This window comes from Lasioglossum baleicum, chromosome 12 (assembly GCF_051020765.1).
Source record: "Lasioglossum baleicum chromosome 12, iyLasBale1, whole genome shotgun sequence".
NCBI lineage: Eukaryota > Metazoa > Arthropoda > Insecta > Hymenoptera > Halictidae > Lasioglossum > Lasioglossum baleicum.
The window spans coordinates 8642439-8669821 of NC_134940.1; the positions used below are offsets into that span (position 1 = coordinate 8642439).

Genomic DNA, 27383 nt, shown 5'->3' on the forward strand with positions numbered 1-27383 from the left:
ACCAGTTTCACTTCTTTCCGCCGATTCGAACCTCTGTGATCTTCTGTGATCGATATTTAATGACTCTGTTGAATCAAAATTGGATAATTGCATAAAAATCCCTGAGTCCATTTTTGACGAAGCTATGATTATCGTGAAATAGTTAGGTAATCGAGGAAACAGTGGACGACGGAGTAGATCGCGTGGCTCGCGAAAGATCAAACGGAGCAGCATAATGGCGTCCAGCGGACCCGGTCGAATGTCTCGCGGCCGAAACGATCGCGAAAGGACATTTCTCGGTTCGCAGGAAGTGGTCGCCTTAAATCAACGGCTCGCAAAGGAAATAGCGAGTGGTAATTGAGCCATAACCCTCGGCCAGCGAACACACAAATATTTCAGCGCCGGGAGCTCGCTCATAATTTAGACCTCATAATTAAGATGCGCCGCGCAGACTCCGGACCTGCTTCGAACCCCCTGCTCGACTCGCTTGTGCTCGACTCGCGTCGTACGCGCGAGAATCCTTGCTCGAAAAAGGACGAACACGAGCCCAGTGCGACCAGTCCGCCCGAAAGATTCTCACGAAAATAGATGCGACCTGTTCGGGACCGGCCGTGGTCACGACCATTTTCATTTTTGAGACGTTCGTAGAACCCTGTTGTTCGCCTCCTTCCAAACTTCGCTCTGGAAAGTCTCATGAAAGTTGAACATTCATTACAGTGATTCTTCCTTTAACGCCTTTTGATTTTACAAATTTTAACGAAGTTCGGTGTGAATAAATATGTTACAACATGACAAAAATTAATTTTTTAAGATGCACGTAGGCGTTCAGCACAGATAACCGATCTGTAGTGTGTGTTCCTCAGCTACTACATACATAATCATCAATATCCTTCAAAATTCATCTCCCACGTACCTCATCACCATAATCATGTCTCTCACGCACCGTCAGATCAAAGACCCGCCCAGCCCATCATAAAGATTACAGCACATCTTCGACGAGATGCCAGCTCCCATATCGACGACATAACGATCCCCAGAAACGGTCTCCGAGTAGCCGAAAATCGATCGACAATTTTCCCGTGCTACCAGAAAAAAGACTGCTTAACGACCGAGAGCGGCCGATAAAGCCAAAGCGGTGGTTTCGAACCGAACCGCCATAGCTGCGTCAGGAATGCAGGTCCCGAGGGTATCTTCGAAATCGAGCGTTCGTTTCCCTGTGTAGAGTTTACGTCCTCTAATCAGTCGTCTGAAGGGTCCGATTAGACTGCGGCCGAGATAGCGTTCATCGAAGATCCGTCGGATCTACTATCTGTCCTGAGGATCTACGTGGCCCGGGATTTCGACGTTCCCGGGGCCCGAGAACAGCCCTGGCCAGGGACATAAATATGATAGAGTCATGACCCGGGCCCGGAGTATCCACGCACGGTAGAAGAGACACAACGTAAGCGTGTGTGCTAGTGCGTCGCGTCGCACGGGTAACATAATACGCGTGCACCGACGCTCTCGCACTTCTGGGACATGCATCATCGGTAGCCGTCCCGGTGTCGCAGTATTTCTCGGCCCCTTTCTTAGATCGTAACACGGTGGAGGCACCGAGTTATAGCCCGGTGCCTCGTTATCGTTGCACCGACTCCACTCTGGGGGTGGCTGCACTCGCGGACTGATTAATGCCGCGATTTTCGGGAACGCCTGTCCCTCGGCCCGGACGGTAGTCGTCCGGGGACTTCAGGGGGTAGACTCGTTTCCAGGATTGCAAGGGTGCGGGATGCCGCTTCTCATTTCTCGATAATGCAAAGATGGGGCTTTTCAGTAGTCAAAAGCCTCAGATAAAAGATCAATCTAGGCCGCGATCGCCCTCAAAAGTCCTATTTTTAGGTTTACCAGGCGTAAATTTGCATTATTTGCATTATTCGGCAGCATGCAGCTGTCACTGCTTTATGAAAATAGCTACATGCGCAGCTGTATGCTTCCGAATAATGCAAATTACGCCTCGTAAATGTAAAAATAGGACTTTTGGGGGCGATCGCGGCCTGGATTGATCTTTTATCTAGCGCTTTTGACTACTGGGAGAACGAGTCTACCCTGTTAAGTTTTCGGACGGGTGCTCGCTCGAACCCTTTGCTTCTTCGAACACTTCACTTTTGGAACGGGTTTCGCTTCCTCCGGGTGACTTCAATTTTGGGATATGTTGAGTTCAAGGCTTCAGTAGTTCTAATATTCCGGTAGGAAAACATCGGCTTTGAAAATCCTTCAACAGAATTAACGAGCTCCAAACCGCGACACATCAAAGGGGTAATTTATGTGCAGCATGTACCGCGATTTTTCGCCGGAAAGTTTGTCGGTGTGCGAAAATAAACTGACGTCGGTATCTCGGCTGAAAAGTCAAGCGACACGCTGCGGCGCGGCGCGGTGAAATATCGGCGAACAATGTTGGCCGGCGATCGCATTTCCATTCGGAACGGCAAACAAAATTATCGTTATCGTCGTTCAAGAGTCACGCCGGAATTATCAGGGATTAATATGCCGAGCAGAACGGCCGCGTAAAAGGAATTGATACGGCGGTAGTTGTAACACGAACGGCGATGTGACTCCTAGCGGGGCGCCATTGCCCGTGAATCTGATAATGGCAAGAAGGTATATCGAAGGTGTACAACCGCCGACCGGCTATCATTCGTATTCGCGGCTGCATCCTGCGTCTGATACATGAAGTGTCCTGCGCGCAGGTGTCGCAGAACAAATACGCCCGGTCCCGACTATCTTTCAACCGATCTACGACATCGCGATATCCGGGCTTGTTCTTCTGCCACGAAAATGAGGAATCTGTTCTACCACACCGAACGTAAATACTATATTGCATATTATACTATTTATCATAGGTCTGCCAATGCGTTTCACGTGTTTATCCCAAAGAATTAAAGTCGAACGAATCCTTATGTATGAGGGTCGTTTGAAAAGTTTTGAGGCCAACATGGAAACAAGTACCTTTTCGGTCAAATCTAGTTTTATTTTTCAACATAGTCTCCTTTTAACCCGTTGCCCTACGATCTATTTTACGGCTTCAGTGATTGAAACTTTTTTTATAGTTCGTAATTTCCTAGAATAGGAGAAGGTTTATATCTATTGTATACCTACATGTTCTCCAATAACTACACATTAACAAAACCAAAAAAGAGTTTCATCCCGGATTAAAGGAAATTAATAACATACATATTTATTAGACTCTATTCTGAATCTTCAACACGAGTCTGACACGATATTGTAGGGCAATGGGTTAAGTCAATACACTTTTCCCAGCGATGTTCTAACCTTTCTAACGCTTCCAAATAGTTGTTGGCGTCTTGCTCCGCAAAATAGGCGTTTACGTATGCGATGACCTCCTCGTTCGATGAAACTCTGTCCTCGAAGCGAAACTTTAAGCTTAGGAAAGAGGAAAAGTTCGTTGGGAGCCAGATCTGGTGAATACGGTGGGTGGTCAACCAATTCGAAGTGCAATTCGTGAATTTTGACGACTGCCAAAGTGTGAGCAGGTGCGTTGTCTTGATGGAATAGAACTTTACAAAAACATTGACATCGCCTGACACAAACGACTGTCAAACAACAACTGTGCGTCCAAAATGTCTGAAATTTTCACAGGCATCTTTCAAAGCATGTTACATTGTACTACCAGAATGGTTTTAACGAGTAACGTCATCTTCATGTTGAGGCTCAAAGTTTTCCAGATGACCCTCGTATTTCGGAGATAGAAGTGTTAATTAAAGTGGTTAAGAAGCTAGCGAAAAAGGGGGTCTAGGACCGAGGCGACCACGGGAGAGTTACATGATCAGCCGGGAGCATCTAGCCATTTGTCAGAGTGCTGAAGGGAGCAAGGTACAGCTCCAGCGAACAGGAAGAAGCAGGAAGGGTAGTCTGCGAGAGGTGGGCCCAGGATCGCGGGTAACCCGATACTTTTGCGGGGATGGTTTATGTGGTGACACTCGCAATTCCGTGGTGGACACACGACTCGGTATGACCTTGCGGACCCCTCCGAGAGATGGACCCCCTGCCGGGCTACGCCGAATCCTCTTAAGGAGTAACGATGACCAACGGCCGAGCCACTCGTAAAAACTCCGTATGAATCCCCGGAGAGGCGTATGCAGAACGGGGTTTATACTCGCGAAAGTGTGGCTGGCATCCGCGCGAATTAAGAGCCACCGTCCTCGATTTTGCTGTCTCACTTCCGTGAAGCTTGCTCCCCGATCTGAACGGTCCGACAGGAATTCTTCGTCTTCACCCTCGGAGGGTCTTCGGGTCATTCTGGTGTTATTTGAAGATTCTACGCTCTAGCAATCAACGATCCAGGCGGAACGCGAAGAATTTTAGTAGACGATGTGAAACGTACAGAATCTAGGGAATGCCACCTGGTTCGACGTTATGTTAGAGTGCGTTTCAATGTAGAACCCGCGGTTCTAGAATCTGGATGAAGTGATTCAGACGGGAATGATTTGTGGAATGGACGATTGCGTTGGAATTGAAATCTGGCGTAGGCTAATGTTGTCTGTGATTAGCATGAGGATCTATGTGCATATATGCTGCATATTGTGAGATCGATGAGATGCTTTAGCAAGCTTGTCTTTGTTTAACACTCAACCTACCGCTGCCGGTCAAATGACCCGTCTTACATTTCTAATTTTCTAATTATTGAAATTATGACGTTGCTTAGCACATATTGCAATAAAAATTGCATGAAATCTAAATAAATGGAGCCTTGTCATTTTTATCAGCTAAAACATTTTAACCGCTTTCAGTGCTCGGTAGTTTTAGTGTTAACCAGCTGTGTTTCTTGTGAAAACGATTTTTCAGTAGGATCTCGATTTTCTATGATTAAATTTCTGAAGTTGTCGGATGAATAGCTAGAGTATAAGGGATAAATATTCTTCGAAAAGAGAGGAAAGTTGGGAAGGACCGCGAGTTGATGGCCGGTCCCCGGGAGGCTCGGTTGAATTACAGGCTTGCAACATTGTAATCGCAGGTATTTATTGCGCCGGTGGAGATGAGGTACGTACCCTCCGGCTAGATACCCCGCATATCACGCGACGCACCGTGTCTTCCCGTCGAGTTTATATTTCCTCGGCTCTTACCTCTTTTACCTTCTCTTCCTCCTTCTCCTCGTTCGTAGATCAATAATCAGATTAGACTGTTCGGGAGATAGGCGCACACGCTCGCCGGGGGAATTTCTGTGATTATTATATCACGGAGGATGGTTTTATGACCAGCCGGTTCAGGAGCTGTGCCGTGCTGCTCGTTAGAAAATCTGAATGAATAGGAGCATCCATGGAGAGCGGGATTTTTCATACATATATCTCGCGTATACGTATAAACAGCGACCACGAATTCCGGTTATACGTCGCGACGAAAACTGGATTTTCCGTTATCGTTCGGGAGTACGAAATCTTGGTATTTAAATTATTCAATTAATTAAGCCAATGAGGTCGATATTGCTTACCCGCGGGTTCGGAAGCTGCTGATAGCAGATAACAGAGACGCTGTTATCGATAGGAATCTTAACTGAAAATTCTACTTTCTGGGATGCTTTGCTTGTCGAGTAAATTAGAATGTTTAGTACAATTTTAGTAAATGCTTTAGTTAGTCTTTGGACGAAGAAGCAGGAATAGTTAAATAAGTAAATAACAAACTCTACGCCCAACGATTTGAATAAATCGCGAATCCATCACGCTCCCAGAATCCCTCAGACGTCGCGTCCACCGCTGGAACACGCTTCAATATCCGGCTGGCAATTTTCCTGGGGAAAAATCGCAGGAACCTGTCCACGGCGCGGTGTAAGACAAACGATGATAGGAACTGCGCTCGAGCTCCCGTAGATCATCGGACAAATAATTTCGCTAGCTTCCTTTCACGAGCGCAACAGCCACGGCCGATGATGGATGCATCGGCATTAATCAAGCCTCGGAACCTCGCCCGCACCGCGGGACTAATATTTCCTAAAGCGAAAAGAAACGATGGATATAAATTTTCCCGGTTCGGGCCGTGGGCGTTCGTAAATGGATATACCGCTCGGCCGTTTTCGGGCTCCCCTGCCAATTCGCGTGCGCGATTCTTGCCCCATTTGTATCGGTATGGTACAATCCAGCGACAAACGCTGCCCAATAACGGCAGTCGCGAGGCTACAAGTCCGATTACAAATTTTCCATCGATCTACGGACGCCACTCCAATTATCCGCGGCACCGTGACACACTTGCACACCGACAGAATTTTCGTTGTACCGCGGAAATTACCGTTCGATGCGATATCTGGATTTTACATGGTAGATATTTTCTTCAAAAAACAAATTCATACATCCAAAAAGTACAGTGGTACCTCGGTATACGTCTGCTTTGGAGTACGTCCAATTCGGAATACGTCCTGTTTGGACGTGACAAAGTTCGACTTCTGTTCGGTATACGACATAAATTTTTTGTGCAAATTTTGCGTCATTTAAAAATAATTATTCGTAGTTGATGTATTATTAACTGACTGATCATTAGACTGCCAGATCTTTGTGCAAAATAAACATTTCTTACCTGAATTGCAATAAACTGGGGTGAATTAGAAATTTATTTTCTTCCTTATTATGTTTAGCAGGTTGAGAATAATATAATATGTAGTATGTCTAAATTTTTCTAATATTTTTGCTATTTTAAATTACACCTACTCATTTTTGCTATAAATGCATAAAATCCGCAGTCTACTGATCATAAAAGTAACGCCAGTCAAACCAGCTGAGCCTAGTGAAAAGCGACAGAAGACGGGAACAGAAAAAACATCAGAATGTCAGGTTTTATTGCAAGGGGACTCTTCTTCCACAGAATAGAACATCATTTGTTTATTTTTGGTATTTTAGCATTAAGCATAGTTTAAATTTAAAGATCTATAATAGAATCTCTTTTTCTATTTGTGTGTTTAAACAGTGTTTAAATTATTTTACAATCCCGTTAATTTAGGTATAATATCAATAGGAGTCTTTTTTACATGAGAACGGTTTAATTATTTTACATTACTTCTTATGGAAACGATTGATTTGGTATACGTCGTATTCGGTATAAGTCCAACTATCAAACAAACAAATAGTCTCAAACTCTTTTAAAGTTTCTCTCATGAATGCATAAAATCCGTAGTAATAATCAACCTACATTTCCATACAGAGATATTTTTTCCAGACCTAAAATTCGCGTCCGTGGTAAATACTAGACGACAGGCGCTAATGCCACGCGAAGTGAACATCGCCGTACCCGCAACGGAGCTCTTAGAGCCCATTAGCTTCGCTTTTCCAGCGTTAAACGTTACAAACGTTGAGAAATTCAGTGCAACCCTGTGTGAACGCGGCAGAACGGAAATGAATATTCCCCATGCTCGAGGTCTCGTGTGGAGCGTCTTCCAGAACGGAGATATGGAAATCGGTAACATTGTGAGCGGAAGCAAATCCCACAATGCTGCTCCACGATAAAGAATCCCTAGGAACAAGGGGACGTCCCGACGGCGAAGTACCAATAAAATCTTCAGGTTCCGAGGATCTCGATGTGGACGTAAAGATGTCATATTCGCCAAGAATTTCGCAGAGAACAAGCTGCTTGTACGATATACATATAAAGATCTTCTCTTCCTGCCCCATGTTCTCACTTCTCAACAAAGTAACCCAAAAGGAAAACGTCTCGTGGTACGCTCACCGTGAAAACCCCGCTGATGTATCGATAAAACGAGCAACAATGCTGATCAACCAACCACGGGACCGAACAATACTTGAGGAAACAGTGTATAGCTGCCAGGTCGAGATAGCGCATTATATAATTAATATACATGTATCGGGGCCCGGTGTAATTACAACAGGTGATCCAATTACCATGAGTTCATGGAAGAGCCGCATATCTCGCGTTTTCTATGCTATTATGACTTATAATATTAACATCCCTCTACGTTGCTCTGATACGTTGTACCTGCAGAGAAGTTCCTACAACAACACCCATTTTCGTTTTACATTTTAATTAAAAAATATGTGTTTTATTCATGATCGCTACACAATCCGGAGAGAATCAGAGGCTTCGTCGTATCTGCGAATTGTGATGACTGAACGCGTAACATCGTTTCTTGTTCCTTTATCGCAGGTGAAGGATCGGATTTTATTTCGCAGAAAATTCATCCCCTAATTTCAACCCTCCCAAACACTATGTCTAATTTTTCCTGATTCCACTTTCCAAATATTCTCCACCAAAACATGAGCAAACATTGGAAACGATTCAACATAGTCTACCAGTAAATGTTCGCAATTTTCCACTCGACTAGCATCCTAGGGTTCAACACAGTCCCACGTTTTTAGCGAAGGAGTAGTCGACTGTGTTTCCGAGAAAATCTGTGGATCTTATAGTCAGAGGTGCAGGGAACGACCAGCAGGCCAGTAGAAGATTATAATGCCGTGATCTAGATTAACGCACTGACCGTCGCACAGCGTCCCACGCTCACCAGTGTGTCCTCTTCTCGGATTCGCCATTCGCCATTCGCTACATTATTCATAAAATAAAACGCTAGAGAGCCGGTACCCGGCTAGCCGAGCCGCAGACGAGAAAATCAGCGAGGATGCAACGAGCCGAGGCGAGCCAGCACGAGCTGTTGCGAAATTATGCGAAAATCATTTCCGCGGCTCCCGTCATCGCTTCCGGCGGCCCGGCTAGCAATAAAACGATACTTCCGTGACGCGATCAACGAACATAAAAATGTCCGGTGTACCTTCCATAAAAAATGGAATTTGATAGACTCACCGAAACCGCGGAAAATCATCGCCATTTTCGGGGAACATTGAAATTAGGGGTTCTCGGTTGTTATCCACATGGATGCTTTCCAAAATGGCCGCCCGGCGTCGAGTTCTTTTAATCGTATGGTAATACCGGTATTATTTGTGGGTAGTTAGGGTGGATAAGGTGTCCGTGCTTATGAATAAGATCGTGGGCAAGCTTGTAGGAAATTAATAGAACCTGTGGAACAGAGGAAACAGCGGAGGAGGAGCCTGCCAGGCAAAATGGCCGCCATTCCGCAAGCTCTGACTCCAGTTGTTTGCCAATTTTCTTGCGAAATGTTCACTGAATGAAAAGGACACATTTAATATATTCTTTAAGAATATTTCCATAAAATGCACAAACTTATCAAATCTTCACCCAAGAACCTCTAGATAAACTAGACAACGTTCCTCTAAAACAGTGCATGCCGGTGTACAACATAAAAATTACAAAAATACACACTTTTCTTGACCGAACTATGAAAACGTCTTCAGTTTTCAATCACAGACTCGTAGATCCGAAACATTCAATCTTCTTCTAAAATACTATTATGGGTATCTGTCTGGGAGATCGAGAGCGTTGTGTCGCCGGAGATCGTCCGATCGCGGTTTCCCGATCGCTAGGCTGGTCACGTCTCAAGAAATCCTCTCGATCAGGCTGCGAGAAGGACAGAAGCAAGGGGCATTTATCGGCGGACGCATTAATTACGGGAATCCCGAGCCGGGGAGGACAAGCTTTATCGTGGAAATAATAATTTACAGCGGCGGCTTAAATCCTCGCCGCGGCTTGTCAGAAGCGTGGCGAGGCCGCCGGCTTAAAACTCGACGACTGGAGAACGGATAGAGCCGTCGCGGATAGATCCTTCCCGATGGCTCGAGGGAATGACTAACGCCGAGAGGGCACGCGCGTATTCCGCGCCGAAACGCTTGTCATCCGATGCTGAAAAATCGTCGCGATAATTAATTCCAGTGACGTGATCGATGGAGCGCTGTCGCAGATTCTTAAAATGGAAACGCGCCATTGTCGTCTCGCGTCGGCTCTTGTGAACGAGGATTTTTATTTTGTTCCTGTTCTTGTCGTTTTAACGTACAAATTGGTCGGGGCGTTAGGCGACTATCTTTTTATGTTGAATCGCGTTGTTGTTCGTCTTAAGCTTGTCCGACGGCGCAATTATTTCTCGTTAGTGACGAACATGCCTGTAATGTAAGTAAATTTTGAAAGGTACAAGACTGATGTCGATTCCGGTGATCTGTAAAACATGTGCGTACAGACGTGTTCTTGATGGATAGTGTGAAAATCAACATACCAAGGCGTAAATTGTGAAAATTCTTTTTAAAAGTGGTATTTGTGGCGAGAGAACGATTCGCAATGGCGCGATCGGCTCGCTGTTCCAAGCAACCGGCGATTTGTACGGCGTTTTAACAACGCCGCGATGCGAATTTAACGAACGTTGGAATCCGCGCAGCTCGAACTTTGTTGCTACATTGCTGGGAAATCGCAGGAATGTTTAATTGGCCGCGCGGTGTCTTCGGATTTTGGCGCTTAATCGGCGGCTTAACCGACGATCGGCGCGAGTGGAATCTCAAATGCGTTTGATAATATTTTAGTTCTCGACTCGTGCCTGGAATAGCGACGCGACAGTTTTAACTAACTGACGTAGAACATTAGTGTTTGGATAATAAAACAATTCTTTAGCTACAGTAATAATCTTCCTTGATTTGTGCACTACAATAAATCGTCGATTCAAATTGTTCAAATCGTTTGAGAATTCCGATGTCATCGATTGAATTGAATCGCTATCATATTTCTAGTCATCTTACTCAGAAAAGTGTCACGGATATGTCGGTAAAAGTTTCATATAAAAATGCTTAGAAACAGGAAAGATATCGCTGGATTAAAATTGTCTCGTTACACTTTAGCTCAAGTGTCTGGGCCTACGGTTGGGTCCGCTTTGCAGTAGCGGGGATAAATTTGTCGCCAGCATCATGCGCGTCTCTGTCGCATATATCGAGATTACATTGCTCCTACCATTCCCGAAGTAAGTTAGTATCGTCTCGGCGGCAACGGTCGCCGAATGAAGACGCGTGAACCGCACGCAGCGCGATTCCTGAAGCGGCACGTGAGAAATCGCGGTCTCTGCGGGGCTCGTGTCCTCGCGGGCATATCTCGGCTCGGGTGAGGCCCCGGAGCGAGCCTGTGGGCCTGTAGGAGGGAGAAGAACGGCCGTGGAGGCCGTAAAGAAAAGAGCGGACCGAAAGCAAGAAAGAAAGAAAGAAGTCCGGGGATCGAAAAGAAGCAGCGCGCGAAAAGCAACGAACCAACGCACGAAGGGAAGAAAGAAAGAAAGAAAGAAAGAAAGAAAGGGAATCCACGTGCTCCCCGGGTGCCGAGTGTGCGAACGCGCGGCAAGTGGTCCCCGCGGCGAGTAATCGCGTATATAAAAGATTTCCGACTCTTTGTGGCGACCGGGGTCTGTTTAGGCGAATGCGAGCAAACCCTCCGCCGTGAGCTTAGAATACCCACTCTCTCTCTCTCTTTCTCTCTCTTACATTGTATAATAATGTATCGCATATGGCGCATCTTGTAAAACTCTGCGGGCGTCCCCCCACCGTCTCCGGCCCTGGAACACGGATGTGCAACGAAGGACGGGTGGAAACGTGAATGAGGTTATTCCCGGTCGTGGAGCTTCTCTGCTCTTGCGAGCCCGTTCATTCATCCATCGGGCCGCTCTCGCGGGAACCAAGACGATGGAACACACTGTGTTTGTGCTACTCTCCTTTTCTTTCTCCCTCTCACCCCTCTGTGAAGTAGAGACCTTCTTCTTCTTCTTCGGGGACTTTTTTTCTACCCCCAACTTGGATCCCCTTTGTGGGAGCCAGGCCACGAGAGGTGTTCAGACCTGCGATGCGATTAGAGGATGGAGCTGTGATGGGTTAATGAAGCGGGAACTGTTTGCGGGCTGTTTGATGCGGTTTGATGCTTGGATTTCTCCTTGTTTCCCTGACTTTCGGGATTCCGTAGGTGGAGACTGGGTTTCCAAGACAGTCACTCCAATTTGCCTTCGTACAGGGTTAAGCGGCAACACCCATTTGCCACCCACTCATTTTGGAATTTTTTTGGGATAGGGAAGAAAATTAATCAAAAATTCATTTAGAGGTAATTCTTATATACGTGTCTTAATGAAGTGTTTTCATATTTAAAAATTGATAAACTAACTCAGGCTCCCGAGAGTGCCGCACATTATCCTCGGTACACGATTCACGTGCAGTTTTCCTGGATGGGGAAAGTAAGGAGAGGATGGGGGAACAGTTTTTCCTGAACGATCCCCCTAAATCATGTCGTTCGGTGTATCGCAAGACAATGATTTTTCAGAGATGCCAGATATCGATGGAATGAATGGGGAAATACGGGAAAACAAAAGGAGGATGTGGCCACACGACATCGTGCACGCACCGTGCAGCAACGATCTCAGCAATTGGAAAACGAGAAAATGGAGAATAATGATCTGATACCGCGAACGGAAAAGCAGGAACCCGTAACATAACGAGTCTCGTTGTTTCGGGATCGAATAACGAAACCATTCAACCATCCGGGGATTTCGGTTTCGAAATACGATCGTAACGAGAAAATATTAATTTCCCATACACACACAAGCAGAAACGCGAACTGGCTCGACGTTGTCTTCGTTAACGTCGGACATTTCGCATTTGCAAACATTTTCAACCTATCGACTGTTTCCGCTTTGTCAATTTCAAATGGATCAGAGATACAGAACTGACAATTTCTACAGGAAAATCATTCAAAACCTTGTTGCAAAAACTAAAAAGAGGATTCAGAAGAATTTTTCTTGTAAAATGTACAATGCTCATTTTTTGCCGCAAGAATGGGTTAATTTGGACGACCTAGACTCATCAGGTTTCCACATCAAAGACCTGTGCTCTCCAACGATCACAGGTAGCGAACCGAGGAGACTTTTGAAATCACAACGCGAAGGGTTAAATTAAAAACTGCTTTGCCCCTCGCTCGATCAAGTTAACGAAAAGAATTCCACGGTCCTCTCGAGATCCCCATTCAAGTGTCCACGAGAGTTAGCGCCGAGTCGTGTCAACACCTCTTCACAGTGGCACAAACGAAACAACCTGAGCCTTGTCAAAGTAGCTCTGTCATCCAGCACGGGCGGGAAAGCCTGCGGGCAACATCGTCGAGGGATTCGGTGGCCAAGTCCCCGTAAAACCTAAACCTAATCTAATGCATTGGCCACGCGGAGTTTCGAGACTGTCGAGGGTCTCTTGACTCGAGGCATATTGTCATCGGTCCTGATCCTATTGACAGCCCCAATCCTGCTACAATTCCGGCGCACAATGCTGGCCAGGCCTGGTTTGCACGCAGCGGGATGCCACCGCGTATTTTCGCCTAATCGGATTCTTTCGACTGGATTGGGTAATCGACTGACCCTGTTTCGGGTTCTACGGATTCACCTTCCGACGGAGGTGTTGGGCGAGCCCTTCGCTATTCTTTTGTGCGTGCGATCCTAACCGGAACTCGTTGGAAGGGTAGTAGTTATAATTCGTTTGCGAGCTACTAATTCTTAGGCATTCATTGAATCCTAACATTAAATTCGCGCGAATCCTACGAGGATCGTTGGCGTTCTGTAGAAGAGTTCTACGGATTCACCTTCCGACGAAGACGTGGGTGAGCCCTTTCTTATTCTTTTGTGTGGCGTGATTCTAACTGGAACTCGTTGGATGGGTTGCAATTGTAATTTCTTTTGCGAGCTACTAAGTCTACGCAGTTGTAATTCATTGAATCTTAATATAAAATTCCCGCGAATCCTACGAGGATCGTTGGCGTTCTGTAGAAGAGTTCTACGGATTCACCTTCCGACGAAGCAGTGGGCGAGCCCTTTCTTATTCTTTTGTGTGGCGTGATTCTAACCGGAACTCGTTGGATGGGTTGCAATTGTAATTCGTTTGCGAGCTACTAAGTCTTAGGCAGTTGTAATTCATTGAATCCTAATATAAAATTCGCGCGAACGCGTTGAGGTTCGTTGGCGTTTTGTAGAAGAGGAGCGTCGAAGGAGGAATCTGGGCGAAAGGTGGTTGAACAGAAGCCGTCCTCTCGAAAACTGGTGCGTGTTGGTGGATATCGTCGTATAAATACAAATACGTGGCAGAGGCGGTTGGAGACTGGATCCGACGCGCGGCATCAGGGTTATAAGATCGGCCACGTCTCTATCTAGGTTCTTTAGTACGGCTGCGAGGGGACGCAATATATTTGGGTGGTGGCGAGTGAGATAGGTGGTTAGGTAGGTAGCCGTGGTGGATGTCGGGTAGATAGTCGACCGGCTTCGGTAATGGAGACTGCAGGGTGCCGCTAATGCAGTAGCGATGTCACGGTGCCCGTTGCATCGGTATATTCCTTCCCTTTCCGGCCTTTTGCTCCACCGCGGTTTACCATACGTGTCCCTTCTTACCTTCGCGATATCACTGGACTTCTACGTGTCTCTCCTTCTCTCTTTCCCTCTCTCTCCTTCTTGTTCTCAGAGCCTCGGACCCGCGGAGATCTCTTCGTCGTTCTTTATCTGTGCGGCTTTCTTTTTCCATCTTCCTCTCTGCGTCTCTCTCTCTTCCCCTGGACTTAACGGAACCCTATCTCGGGGACACGGCAGATATCCGAACGATGGGAAACATTCTCCGATGTGTTTGTATCGTTTAAAGTGAATGGAAAAATGGGCGCCGCCTGCATCCCGCAGTTACGATAATTTCTTGGTTATTTTTGTTATGCCGCTTCCCCCCACCCTCACTCTTACCCACTCTGATCCTCCAGGATTCTCCTCCTGTCTGCCAGGATGCTTGCTCGACTTCTTTTCTCGTTAATTGGCCAGCCGTACACGAAAAATGCGCTCCCGCCGCGGACGAACGTTCTCCAACGGTTTTATGGAAATTCGAGGTTTCGAGGAGAACGAGGAAACCGAGTTTAGGGTATTTATGGTGGTTGCTCTGCCGGAAATCCTCGTGCGAGAGTATACTAGAGATGCGGTTGTCGTTGCAGCTTCTGGAACTGGTTATTTAAATTTACTGCTCGCAGCCGCGTATCGGCTCTAACATTAAATAATAACAGCGTTTATGAAAATAATATGCCTGCGCGGTTGCATTACGAGACGATATATCAAATCGAATAGCTGTTCCCTGGGATACGGCTGGTTTTTGCCACATCGCTTTGCCGAATCCCGTTTTAATTATGATCTCGAGTCTGATGGTTCGCGACTTATTCGATCATAGTTATTATTGTTTCAAGCGTCCTTTTTACAAGTTTCTACTGGTTCAACGTCCTTCTCAGTAAACTGTTATCAATCCTTCAAAGTGCATCTGTATTTCTCAATTCCAGTCCTGGAATAATGGTTTAAGTGTATTGGAAATACAATGATCAAAAATTGAAATTCCTACCAATAGTTGTATAAAAAACAGCGAATAACTCGGCCATGATTTAATATTTCGTTCTGAAAAAACTGGAGAATAAAGTTAAAAGTTATGTTAATATCACAGTGAAAAGCTAGAATTTTATACTTGTTGATTATCCGTTAAAAAATTCACGAAGACAGCACATTTTTAGATAGCCAAGGTAGTCTGCCTCCGTACTGACATCTCCATTTTGTCTTTTCCAGAATGTTTGGCAGCATGAAGCGCTGCGCCCGGTGCCAAGCAGCGATCCTAGCCTCTGAGTTGGTTATGCGAGCCAGGGACCTTGTGTTCCACGTGCGATGCTTTTCCTGCGCAGCCTGTGCAGTTCCTCTGACCAAGGGTGATCATTTCGGGATGAGGGATGGAGCGGTGCTCTGTCGGCTGCACTACGAAATGGGTGCAGAGATGCACCCGTCGCAGAGTCCTCCGGTTCCGGTCTACCCACCAGGTCCTCATTACCCCGGCCAGCCGTTCCCCTCGCCGGAATTCCTTCATCATCACCACCATCATCCCTCCCATCCGCCACATCCTCATCATTCGATGCACCCGCAACACCCCCATAGCCACGTGAGCCCCGTGCCGCTTCAACCCTCGACGCCATCCGTTCCCGATGCAGGCTCGCCACCGAAAGTACCCTACTTTAATGGCGCCGCGGTGGTACCACCACCTAGGCAGAAGGGCAGGCCCAGGAAGAGGAAGCCTAAGGACCTGGAGGCTATGACTGCTAACATAGGTAAGCTTTGATCAATTACATTTCCGGAATTTTTTGGGTAGCCTCGGATAGGAGACACTTAAAATGAATACTAGAGAGATTACATGTTGGCAAATTGAAACTGAGGACAATTGCTATTATTACGCGAACGTGATTTCAAAAGGAACTGCAGGAGGTGTAGGTATAAATTAAACTGAATGTGTATGTGGGCAGGCTTATCTAAATGCTAATTTAAACGAATTAGATTTGAACGTTCAACGCCCCATAAAATCATCAATTAAATGCCAATACGAAGCGTCAGTGCAAGCAATTCTTAACTGTACTTTGACAGTAACAATGTTCCCGTGCTGCTCTTAATTATATAAGATACCAGAGGGAGAGGCAACGTTCTACGGCTGTCTGGAAAAAAAAACACAGACGGTATAATACATTCTTGATATTACTCAAAGAGTAGCCCACTTTACGCTTGAGGAAATTGTATAAGAAATTGGTGAGATTGCAAGTCAATGCTTTCTAATTGCATAGTACACTAATTGCATGATATATGTTTTTAACAAGCCACGTTCCGAAACTTATACATATTTTCATGCTTGATTATCTGTCGCTCAATCTTCTCGTTCAGTTAGCTTATTATTTTAAATAATAAAATGCACTATTACAATTTGATACATGGTCCAATCAAAGTGTAATATCTACCGAAGGGTCTTGAAAACGCGTACATTTTTCTTGACCGCATCAGGCCCAGAACCGACCCGAAATGTCTCAAAATAGAAAGTGAAAGAGCGCTATTTCACCCACACAGTCACATCAGGAACTACACCGCAGTCCCCGAGAATTTTCGTGATCCCGTGTCGGCGTCCCGCGATGCGATCAGAGTCTCGCGCGGGCCCGTTGGAATTTTCGTTCGGGTCCCGTCGCGAGCGTGTTCCGTCGCGTCGAGAGGCCCGCGATTTTTCGGGGCCCGTCGTGGAGAGAGCACACGCGGCCAGATCTCGCACGTAGTCCCGGACACACGGATCCTCCCCGCGTGATTTACGGTCGCGCGTGGGCGTGCGGTGTTTGCCACCGAACCCTGATAAAATTTGTCGCCGCGACATAAATTCACGAATCCAATCCCAAGCGAAGCGTGTACGTGTCGCGCGCCGCTTCTCTCTCTCCTCTGATCCACCCACGAGGACTTCATCTCGATTGTTGACCGACCGTGGGAACAAACTGTTCTCGTCTCCTCCGAAGACTTCTCGAAGACCTCGAGACAAGAGCCACCCGGCCTTCGACGTTCCAGGTCTCTCTCTCTTTCTTCCGACTTCTTTTTCCTCGATTTTCGTCACGAAAAAGAAAAGAAAGAGGAACACGGGAGAGATGATAGCCAGGGACCCTGGTCCCCGCCGATCACTGGGAGTCGCGTCTTCTATTTGGTCCCTGGCCGATGAGGCGCGAAAATTTATCGTCGGAAATAAAATAATTTGGCAAGGGGGGGAGTGAGAGCCGACGGTGCCGCGTCGATTGGGCCTTTTTTTCTGGCAAGGTCATCGGGTCTCTCTCTCTCTCTCTCTCTTGCTCTCTGTAGGGACATCAACGTTTTATCATCTTTGCGACTTTTTTCTCGTCGATTTGGCAGACCGGCCGCCTGGACCCGTTCCTGAATGAGACGTCGAGCGGGTTTTATTGGAAATTCGAGATTAGGGGTTGGGAAACGTGTAAAGTCCGCCGTGGAGACGTTTCAATTCCGAGGGAGAATGATAGCGGTGTAAAACTGGTGTTATTAGATACCTGACCGGTCGGAAATATTCATTTATTCGTGTTTGCGCGGGCAGATCGAAGATGGTGATATCGTTGATTTGAAGGGGAGGAAAGATTCGAAAGGATAGATGAGAAACTGTGCGGCACCGGGATTAGACTAGTTTTCCAGTCTTCCCGTAGATCGCGAGGCGCGATACCGTGTGCCGATCGCGATCTTATCGATCCAGCCTCGATTCATCGGGTACCTCCTTGATCGCTCTGAACGACTGTCAAGCGCCGCTTTTAGCGTCCGAGACAACCGGGGTCTCGGGGACAAGATAGCTATACCGGAATGAGGTATCGTGCCTGCGAACTATTTGCTGCATAGAGTTGTAATTGGCTGTGTGTATCCACCGGTCTTTCGCATACGCTATCACCCTTCTTGTTTGCACTCGGGGAGCTAATGAGCTGTGATACACATCAAACACCGGCTAGAGTCGCGGCCTCGCCGACTCTGAACGCCGCTTCCGACGGTTCGTCGCCGGTGATCAAGGACCCGATCCTTGCTGCGATCGACTTATCCGCGATCGAGACAAGGCCCCGAAATTTCTCGCGAAATTTTCCATCGATCCAGATGCGCTTTTCTTTCACGAGAGAGATAGCGAAGATTGATCCTGGAAGATCTGAAGAGATCGTGGATCTTGTGTGGTTGTAGCTACGATGGAGACTGTGGGGCTGAAGAGTTTTTAGCGTTTTTTCTCTTATCAAATTTATTACACCATACCGCGCGCGCGACTCTGACGAATATTTCAAAATTAATTACACGTGGTCAAATTATTAGATACCATACACTTTCGTAATTTATCATTTACTTTCTAGAATTGGCAGGGTTCAGTAGTACCTAACCCAAGATCATTGTTTTTACAATTTAAATTTGTAGGATCTGGTCGTCAACGCGGATAGAATTACGTTGACTTCGGACGAGACAAATTAATTCGATTACACGAACGATAACAGACAATTTATTACAATTAACAAAACGGACATTGACAATTTCATTCGCGCAACACGGTATTCTCTCGCTTACTCGTGTGATCTCGGTTTTTGAACGGTTTTTTGCCTCCGCAACGGCCGGCGATGATTCCTTCGCGACGCTTGGTGACAACCTTGTAGTTTGTTGTGCTCGCACATACACGCACACACTAATACGTCACGCAACGCACAACATACAGTTTGGGGGGTCTTCGACCCCGCGCTCCACATCCTACAAATTTTGTTAGTTTATTCGAAACACTGCGCGTCACACTAACAATACTGAAGTCCACTATACAGACTTGCCGACGTCTTTGCAATAACAAAAAAAACTTTTTAAAAACCACGCTTATATTAAAATGCACTAAAAAGGAGAAAATAATTTTTTTCCTGGTTCTCCATAAAATACGGAATCCAGTTAAATGATTAATTATATTTTTCCCCAAAATTTTAAGCAATTATCGTGCCCACGAAGATTACTTCAATATAGTTTAGCGTTCCACGCTTTTATTTGTACAGTCACTAATGTCATGATTTTATTTAAATTTATATTAAATTGTTCTATCTATTCCGACACTAATTTTATAACAGTAGAAATTTTGAACAAATTGCTTAAAGTTTTGGGGAAAATATTATTAATTATTTAACTGGATTCGGTATTTTATGAAGAACCAGGAAAAAAGTTATTTTCTCCTTTTTAGTGCATTTTAATATAAGCGTGGTTTTTAAAAAGTTTTTTTATATATTTTATTTTCTACATTTATTGTCATCGGAAGCAAGTGTGTATAGAAAATTTCAGCAAGATTGGACGATGGGAAGAGGTTTAAAATTCGATTACAAGATTTGACGCATACAACAACGACACGGCAAGTTAATATAAGCGTGGTAAATAGAATAAATGCAGTAAATGTGGAATATGCTGGGAGGAGACTGCAGGTTCAGTCGGTGCGGTGGCACCCCTAATTTGCCCGCAACTGAATAAAATATGCGCGGGTTCTCGGGCCCGTGGAATATCGTCGATTTTAAGTAGGATCGGAACAATGGATTTCCCGAATATTGACGTCACGGGTTTACCGGAAAGACGAACAGCCCCGGTCGCCGCATAAATCTAACTGGTCCAACCCTTGTTGTCGGGCCGCGCCGGAAAAGATCCCCCGGCCCGATTACACGCATACACACACAGTCGGCCGATACCGGGGCGGCTCTCAAAAAAATGCCCGGGCGACGCCGCGTTGGTTTAATTAAGACGCATAATCCGGATGTTGGGATTTATGTTGCAGATTTAAACGCGGACTACATAGATATGCCCTTCGGTAGAGGGGGGCCGGCGACTCCCGGCATACCTGGCTCGAACAGCAGAACAAAACGAATGAGAACGAGTTTCAAGCATCACCAGTTAAGGACGATGAAGAGTTACTTCGCGATCAATCACAATCCGGACGCGAAGGATCTCAAGCAACTTTCCCAGAAAACTGGCTTGCCAAAAAGGGTGCTGCAGGTAAGCCTCAACAGGCCGCGGATTCTCTTATCGTTAGTGTTCCGGAGAGTTCTCTCTCTCATTCCCCGAAGAGAAAGAGAAAGAGTCCCAGTAAATTGACAATCTCCTTTTTGATCGGGACTTCTGTGTTGCTGTTCTTCTCATGCCGGCGAAACAACCGATCCTGCTATCGTTTTACTCGCGGTCCAATTTGTTTTCGCCGGACATGCTAGCCGAGAGCTTTCCTACAGACTCTCCGTAAATCCTCCGACCCTCCTTCTCTCTCTCTCTCTTTCTCTCTTCGTACTCCTCTTCTTCTTCTTCTCTTCAGGGGAATCTTTGTTTGGTAGCGTTTTACCTTCACCTCTTCATCTTCTTCAACCTCTCGTTCTTTTACGGCCGCTTGTTATAATTGTCAAACGAACAAATACGGCGTCTCGTTACGGTATTCAAACCAGAGGAGCAGCTTTCGTTCCCAAATTGTTCGACCATAAACTGCTAATGACGGAGACTGCTCTTATTGGAAATGCTAGGGTATACATGTCTCCTGGTTCTGTTAGACTAATTGAAATTCCTTCAGGAAAGAACGGAAAGCTGAAATTCTATTCGGATTACCATTTTTCTTGTTATCTGTGCTAGGCATTTTAATGTAATTTTGTAAATCTTGATTTGAAGGAACATTGATTCAACCATTTTAGATGTTTGTAGCTTATACAACATTTAGTTCGAGGTAATGCACATTGGTCAAACAATTTTCGAATGCAGACTCGGAAGAACAAGACTTTTCTGTTTCATTTTAAATTCATGAAGTACATATGTCTTCATTTCACTCTACGTATGAGAAATATAAAATCAGTGTGAATATAAATATTAGATGATTGCATAAGTACGTGCCCGATTTGAAAATAAAATTTTTAAAGATCTGGTTAAAGATTGGTTGAATTAAAATTAAAAAATGGTTAATTTTTCTACAATTAGAAAAGAATGGTAACTATATGTATAATTGATTAATAAAGTTGTATTCTTTAAAATTTAACCATTGAATTTTATTTTCAAATCGGGCACGAACTTGTGCAATCATCTGATATGAACAAAATGAAAGTATGGTAGATGCCATTTTCCCTTTGAACATCAATTTTGAACCTGTTCTAAGAATTAAGAAATTTGCGTTACGCTCAAAGCGAAATAGGATCGTAGGACATTTTGTGTGAGTGAAAATTCCGTTTGTGTGGCATCTTCACAAAGATAGCATTTCTGCAGTTTCGTCGTGGAAACGGGCATCGGCGTTCGCCGTGCGTCAGCGTAACCGTCTAGCCGCGTAATTAAAGCGAAATTTACAGGGTCGGTTCGCGGGAAAAATATAAATTCGCGGCGGCCGGCCTCCTCCAATTAGTGCGCGGCGTCAATGACGCATGACGACGCCCTTCATAGACGCTAAAAGTATCCGTGCGAGAGAGAGAGAGAGGAGAGAGAGAGAGGAGAGAGAGAGGGATCGTTTTGGAGCGGCGTCGTTTCGGACAGATTGTATCGTTGGGGGCTGCTTCGTGTTGTTCGATTCCGGCGGTGTCTTCGGAATTTATACGAGCCGGTTATACTATACGTTTATTTCTGGGCCTGGTGGGAGGTTAAAGATAGCAGAGAGATTGTTAGTACGCGAAAACCCGAGGGAAAATTCTTATCTTCGCCCTGTCACAGAGAGATTTCATGCGACGGTCCGTCTATCCGCTGTCTCGATCCTCCGGCGAGATAAATGGCTCGCCAGATAAATATGGCAGTCGCCCGTTTGCGAACTTGTTTTCCAAAGAAACTTCGCCGACTTCGAGATTGTACAACTTTTACTCTCGAACGGGATTGCTTCGTGCTCGTTTCCTCGTGCTCTAGCCGTGTTTGCCAAAACGAACACGGAAAGGTACTTTACGATACGTATTCTACAGTAGACTCGATTATTTTGTATAAATGTAACTCTTGTACAGTAGAAATAAGTAAGTTAATTACCAATCTACGAAGAAGAAAATCCAATTTTTTTCGGGCCGGTGACGCCAGCCGTTTGCAGTGAAAAAGTCCGAATCTGAAAAAACTGTTCCACATTCCGGGATTATTTTTACCGCGAGATCTCGGTATCGCATCAATTACCCTAGCCCTCGAGGAAGCAAGGGGACCCGAGATCTGAGGAGGTCGAGGGTAGGGGGTTCAGAGGATTCGAGCAAAAATCCTCGTTAAAGCCACGCAAGAAGCAGCTCGTCAATTTCTCAATTCCCTTTACCAAGATTTCCCTCAGCAGGAAACACCGCCGCTCTCGAAACTCGGTCTGCGCGGAGAGTACGAAAATAAAACGAGACGTATTGGTAGAAAGTCTCGAGGATGCCTCTGTCTCCTTCCATCTTTCTTCCACTCTGTCTTTCTCTTTCCTGTTGTGTCGGATAGCTATCGCTCGGGCAAAGAAAGAAAGAACGGTTCCAAGGGGGGTAGACCGCTTTCCAGGGCCGGGTAAAAAAGGTGCAGAGAAAAGTCGCGGCTGGAAGATGGATAGCCGGTGGTTCGATCGTTTTTCTGTGGTCTTTTTCCTCGTGTTTGCTCGGGCCCGAGCGCTCGCGTTCCCCGGGCTCCTATAAAAATATTCACGTGCGGTCGAAACGCTCGCTCGCTCGCGCGATTCTCCGCTCGGAAACGTACACGGCCGCGCGCACGCTTCTCCCAATTAGTGCGTGCTGCCGGCGCGTTGAGGTAAAAGAACCGCATGGGCCGGCGTGATATTTCCGTCGACGAGCTTCGTCTCTGTGGCCTTTCGCCGTAATTATGGCCCTCCGTCAATCCGCCGCTACTCAAAATCCCCCGCTTCTGGCCGGGCACGGCGAACTTTTGTCGTAACGAGCGCCGCGTTGCCCGCTGCCCTCGTTAACCCACTACCGTTAAATTACATAGGCGAGAATCTATCCGTTGCCGCGCCGAGCCTAAATCCGCGGATCCATGGATTCAGGACCCCCAAATTACCGAACCCTCCCCCCGTTCTCCTAATCTCGTCCCAGCTTCTGGGCTTGAGGGCCCGCCCGCCATTACCACGGCACACCACTTCCGCTCCGGCTACCGGGCACGGTAGCGCGTTTTTATGGCGAATTAATCTCTGCCGTTTCGTGACCGGGCCCCGGCCAACCTCTTCTCGGAAGAATTAGGGTCTCTACGTGCTGCCGGTCCGCACGGAAACGTTTCGGACATAGGATTGCTCTTGGGTGTTGCGATCGTCGAGGTTGTAGTAACCCTAGGATGATGGTCCATGCTGATTTTATGAAACAGGTGCAGTTGAATCGACAAGTTTTGTGGAATTAGTTGAAACGTCTATTTGGACGTTCTATCTGGATATAATTCAGGCCCTCGAACGTCCAAAAATTCCCACGGAAACACGCTATAAACTTGATTCGAGATTCCTCTGAAAATCAAGTGAATTTCATTCGAGCTGGATATATCAGTACCCCACCTGGTATAATAATAAACACGCAGATAATAACGTTATTAATAACACATCGCACCTGTCGACCAAACCTCAGTTTCTCCACCCTCCCTCACGAACCGCTTGAACACCCCTAAAGTCCAGCCGTAATTCTTCCCCCACAAAATCAACACCGAAGAAAATTGTATCTTGCAACTCGCTCCACCTTTTTCGTGCCCATCTAAACAATTTCCCATCGATAACTTTAACGCACCGACAAAGGCGCATCCCGTGGTCCCTAAAAAAGGCGACGACACCAATTCTAGAGGGCGGGGCGAGCGTCATTACACCTGACACCCGAGTAGAACCGGGTACCTTAGACAAAGGGCAGGTAGACCGTTCGTTGGTCGCACGAAAAAGCTCTTCTCGCGGCTGTTATATATCTTCATCGAGGGGGTTAGCTCAGGGGAGTATAATTTAAATGCAGCCGCACGCGCTGCGCTCTCGGTCCGGGTTGTCAGCGGGCCGGTTCCCGGCTAGAGGATAGCTACATCGTCCATACAATGCGACAATATATAATGCGACGACGCGCACACAATCCGTCCCTCGTGCTCTCTCTCTACCCCCTGTATGTGTCCCGGATAGATAAAAGACGGGGCCGCGTCGCCATTTTCAAGATAGTCTCCTCCCCCGCGGACTGAAAACCTGAAGAGAGAAAGAGAGAGAAAGACTTGAACACCGTGTGCAGGCCTCCCCTTCGTGGTCGAGGCGCGCACGAGTGTTTCTCTCCTGGTTTTCTACCTGTGTGCAGGTAGTAGGTATGTGTCTACAGGTTTGCTTGTATAACCGTGTGTCTCTGCCATGCACACAGGTGTGCTTGTATAGCTGTGTGTCTCCACTCTGTGCACACGGAGAAACGAGAGGAGAGCGGCGACGAACGCAGCCGCGGCGAATGAGCGAGTATTCGTGCGTTTCGCGATCAATATCAAGCAAGATGGCGACCAAGAACCCTACGCCGCACCGAATACAATAGGCTGGCTCTCTCTCTCTCTCTCGCTCGCTCGCTTTCTCTCTCGCTCTCCCGTTCTCTCTTTCTATCACTCTCCACCTCCCCCGGCGACCCCCGGCCTTTTCTCTTTCTCTAGATCTTCTTTGGCTCATGCCGGCGCGGCGCCATCCAGTCACCCAACAGTTCTACCGATCCCGGAGCCCAATCCGCGGACGAACCAGGATTTAGGGGATTTTATAGAATCCCGCGGGGGTGGCCCTTTGTGCAATGTTTCGAGACGCGTTTGTCCCCGATGAAGGGTTCGGGGTGGATGCTAGGCTGCTTGAGGGATGATGGAGGGCTGTTCCGATTAGGCTCTCGCGCGAGATTCTACCTCTGGTTTGGAATTCGTGCTTCTGGAATTTTTATGACCATTTTCAAAGGCGTCCTTTCTTTCGGATTCTTAACAAAAGGATTTTTTCTATGTGCAAAAGAATTTTTTGCACGATGATCAGCTGTTACGAATTTCCGTGCACAGGATCTACATTTCTGATAACTAAACAGCGGATCTTTATGCAAGATAAAAATTTGCTAGCTGAATTGCAACATACTGGAATGAAGTAGAAATTTAGTTTCTGTCTCAATATGTTTAATAGGTTCAAGATAATGTAACAGTATTTTTAAATTCATCCAAGTTTTTATTGTTTTTAATTACACCTACTCATTTTTGTCATAAATGCATAAAGATCCGCTGTCTACTGATAACAATTTAAACGGGCCCTTAATTATGATCTACGAACAGCAAGTCAGAATTAAAAAATAGAAAATCAAGATCTACATTTTTGAGGTTCATTCAAAAAGCCCATTGGAGGCCTTAATTGTGGTTTACAAACGTCGAATAATTTCATGGTATCGAACGGTTTGATCATGATGAAAATGATGTGTTCGCAGGTCTGGTTCCAGAACGCTCGCGCAAAATGGCGGCGCATGGTGCTGAAGCAGGAGGGGAAATCGGACAAGTGCGACAGTGGCGTCGATGGCGGTTCCCTGGGCGACCTTGAGCTCTATGGGAACAGCACCGGAAGCGGTGGCCCACCGATGAGCCCCCCGTTCATGCTAGGAGGACCTCATAGTCCCGCGTCCCTAGCGTCGTTAGACTGCGCGTGATCCCCGAAATCCCTTTTCCGGGCCAGGTCGATCGAACGATTCGCCACGAGGGACTCGTAAAAGGAATCGGACTCGTGACAGTAATCGGTATCTCGTTTCCAGAAGACCGTCGATGATCCAGGAACGTGTACCGGGGAATTCCCTTTTCCCCGAGCCGCGAAACGCACGTTATTTCCATGTCTCGACGCTGTGAATAATTTATTTGTCGCGGAATGACTTCCTGACGATCTGGGGTGCTTTGGTCGAAAAAATCAACCAGTTTAGAAAACATTCTTCTGCTGTTAATGAACAAAATGAAAGATGTTGATCCTTAAACATTTTTGAAAGATCATTTATTCCAGTCAACACTACAAATTCTGTACATTCATTCGAAAATGTTGCTGCTGTAATTATTAATGTACTTACTCTTTTCGAAGACTTGATTTCAAGTTCTCAACTGATTCTGATCCTGTAAAATAGTCTTAACAGCACGATATATCGAAAAAAAATCCACTACGGCCTCCCAGATCGAGCCACAGGAGCAGATTCGCAAGCGGACAAAATGGCGGATGTACTATAGCGGAGGATCGGTTAGTCGAAAGCATTAGAAATCGTTGTATTTATTGTATCCGACACGGTGAAGCGGCTTTCGAATTCGTTCGTGCTCGGAAAGCAGAACTCGACGGAAGTGCACTCGCGAAGTGCAGAAAGTGCAGATCTATGGATCGACTGGGCCGTTCCCCGTCGATCGAGAGCGTTTGTAATTAGTTGTCGATGTCTATTTATTGGTTATAAGCGTTCTGAGGTAAGCCTAGTTTGGGTTACAAACTTTACCAGTGCTGTGTGAAAATCCAACGTTTCCGGGAGGATAACAGTGGGGGCGGGGGGATGTAATACCGTCACTAGTATTACAAATTATAAATAAATGAATATATATATATGTATATGTATATGTATATGTACGTACATGATAATATATATTACGATTAATCGTTAGGTGAATTAGGCGACAACAGCTAGGATCGATATTGATTTTCGCCTCGTGAAAATTGCGTCGACGCAGAGTCATTGAAATTGTTAAATAGGACAACGCTCAGAGAGCGTTCTGAAACGTTGGGTTTTAACGTCGATAAATATAAATATATATATATATAAATATATTATTTATAAATAAATTTCGGGCGCGCGAACGATGTGTAATTATAATTATTGCTCAAGAAAGAAGAACGTGAATGCAAAACGCAGAGCGGAGGCGAACACTATATGCTGCTGGAGAAATGGCGGATCGAGCCGCGCCCGATCGCGAATCCTTGGCGTATTTGACGTAATTGTTGTAAATAAAGGACGTTCCTCGAGTTTCTTAAGGCACCGCTATAGGTTGTAGGGATTATAATTGCATTCGGTAGCGGTTCTGTTAGGCAAGGTAATAATGATGACGACGATTATTATTATTATCACTCCTATTATTACTATTCTTGTAACGAATGGAACGATTGTCTAATTTTACAAGATGATTTTTTCATTGAATATATTTTGACAATATACTCGCTGCCTCTGTCGACTTTTTCTTTCGCATAACCCAACCACCAATCCCCACGTCGCGATCAACCCACGTTTAACAACAATCTCACTGTGGACCACAG

At 46.0% G+C, this 27383-nt stretch overlaps 1 protein-coding gene across 2 annotated transcripts in view; it reads left to right on the forward strand.

Annotated features, from left to right (window-relative positions):
• Nucleotides 1-26434, forward strand: part of LOC143214650 (protein apterous-like) — a 103275-nt gene extending 76841 nt beyond the window's left edge. For both annotated transcript variants that reach the window (XM_076435953.1, XM_076435954.1), the window contains exons 5-7: nucleotides 15446-15975; nucleotides 19986-20203; nucleotides 25546-26434. In XM_076435953.1, the coding sequence (XP_076292068.1) occupies nucleotides 15446-15975; nucleotides 19986-20203; nucleotides 25546-25761 (964 nt within the window). In that variant the 3' untranslated portion in view covers nucleotides 25762-26434. The remainder of the gene's footprint in view (nucleotides 1-15445; nucleotides 15976-19985; nucleotides 20204-25545) is intronic.
• The last annotated feature ends 949 nt before the right edge of the window (nucleotides 26435-27383 follow it).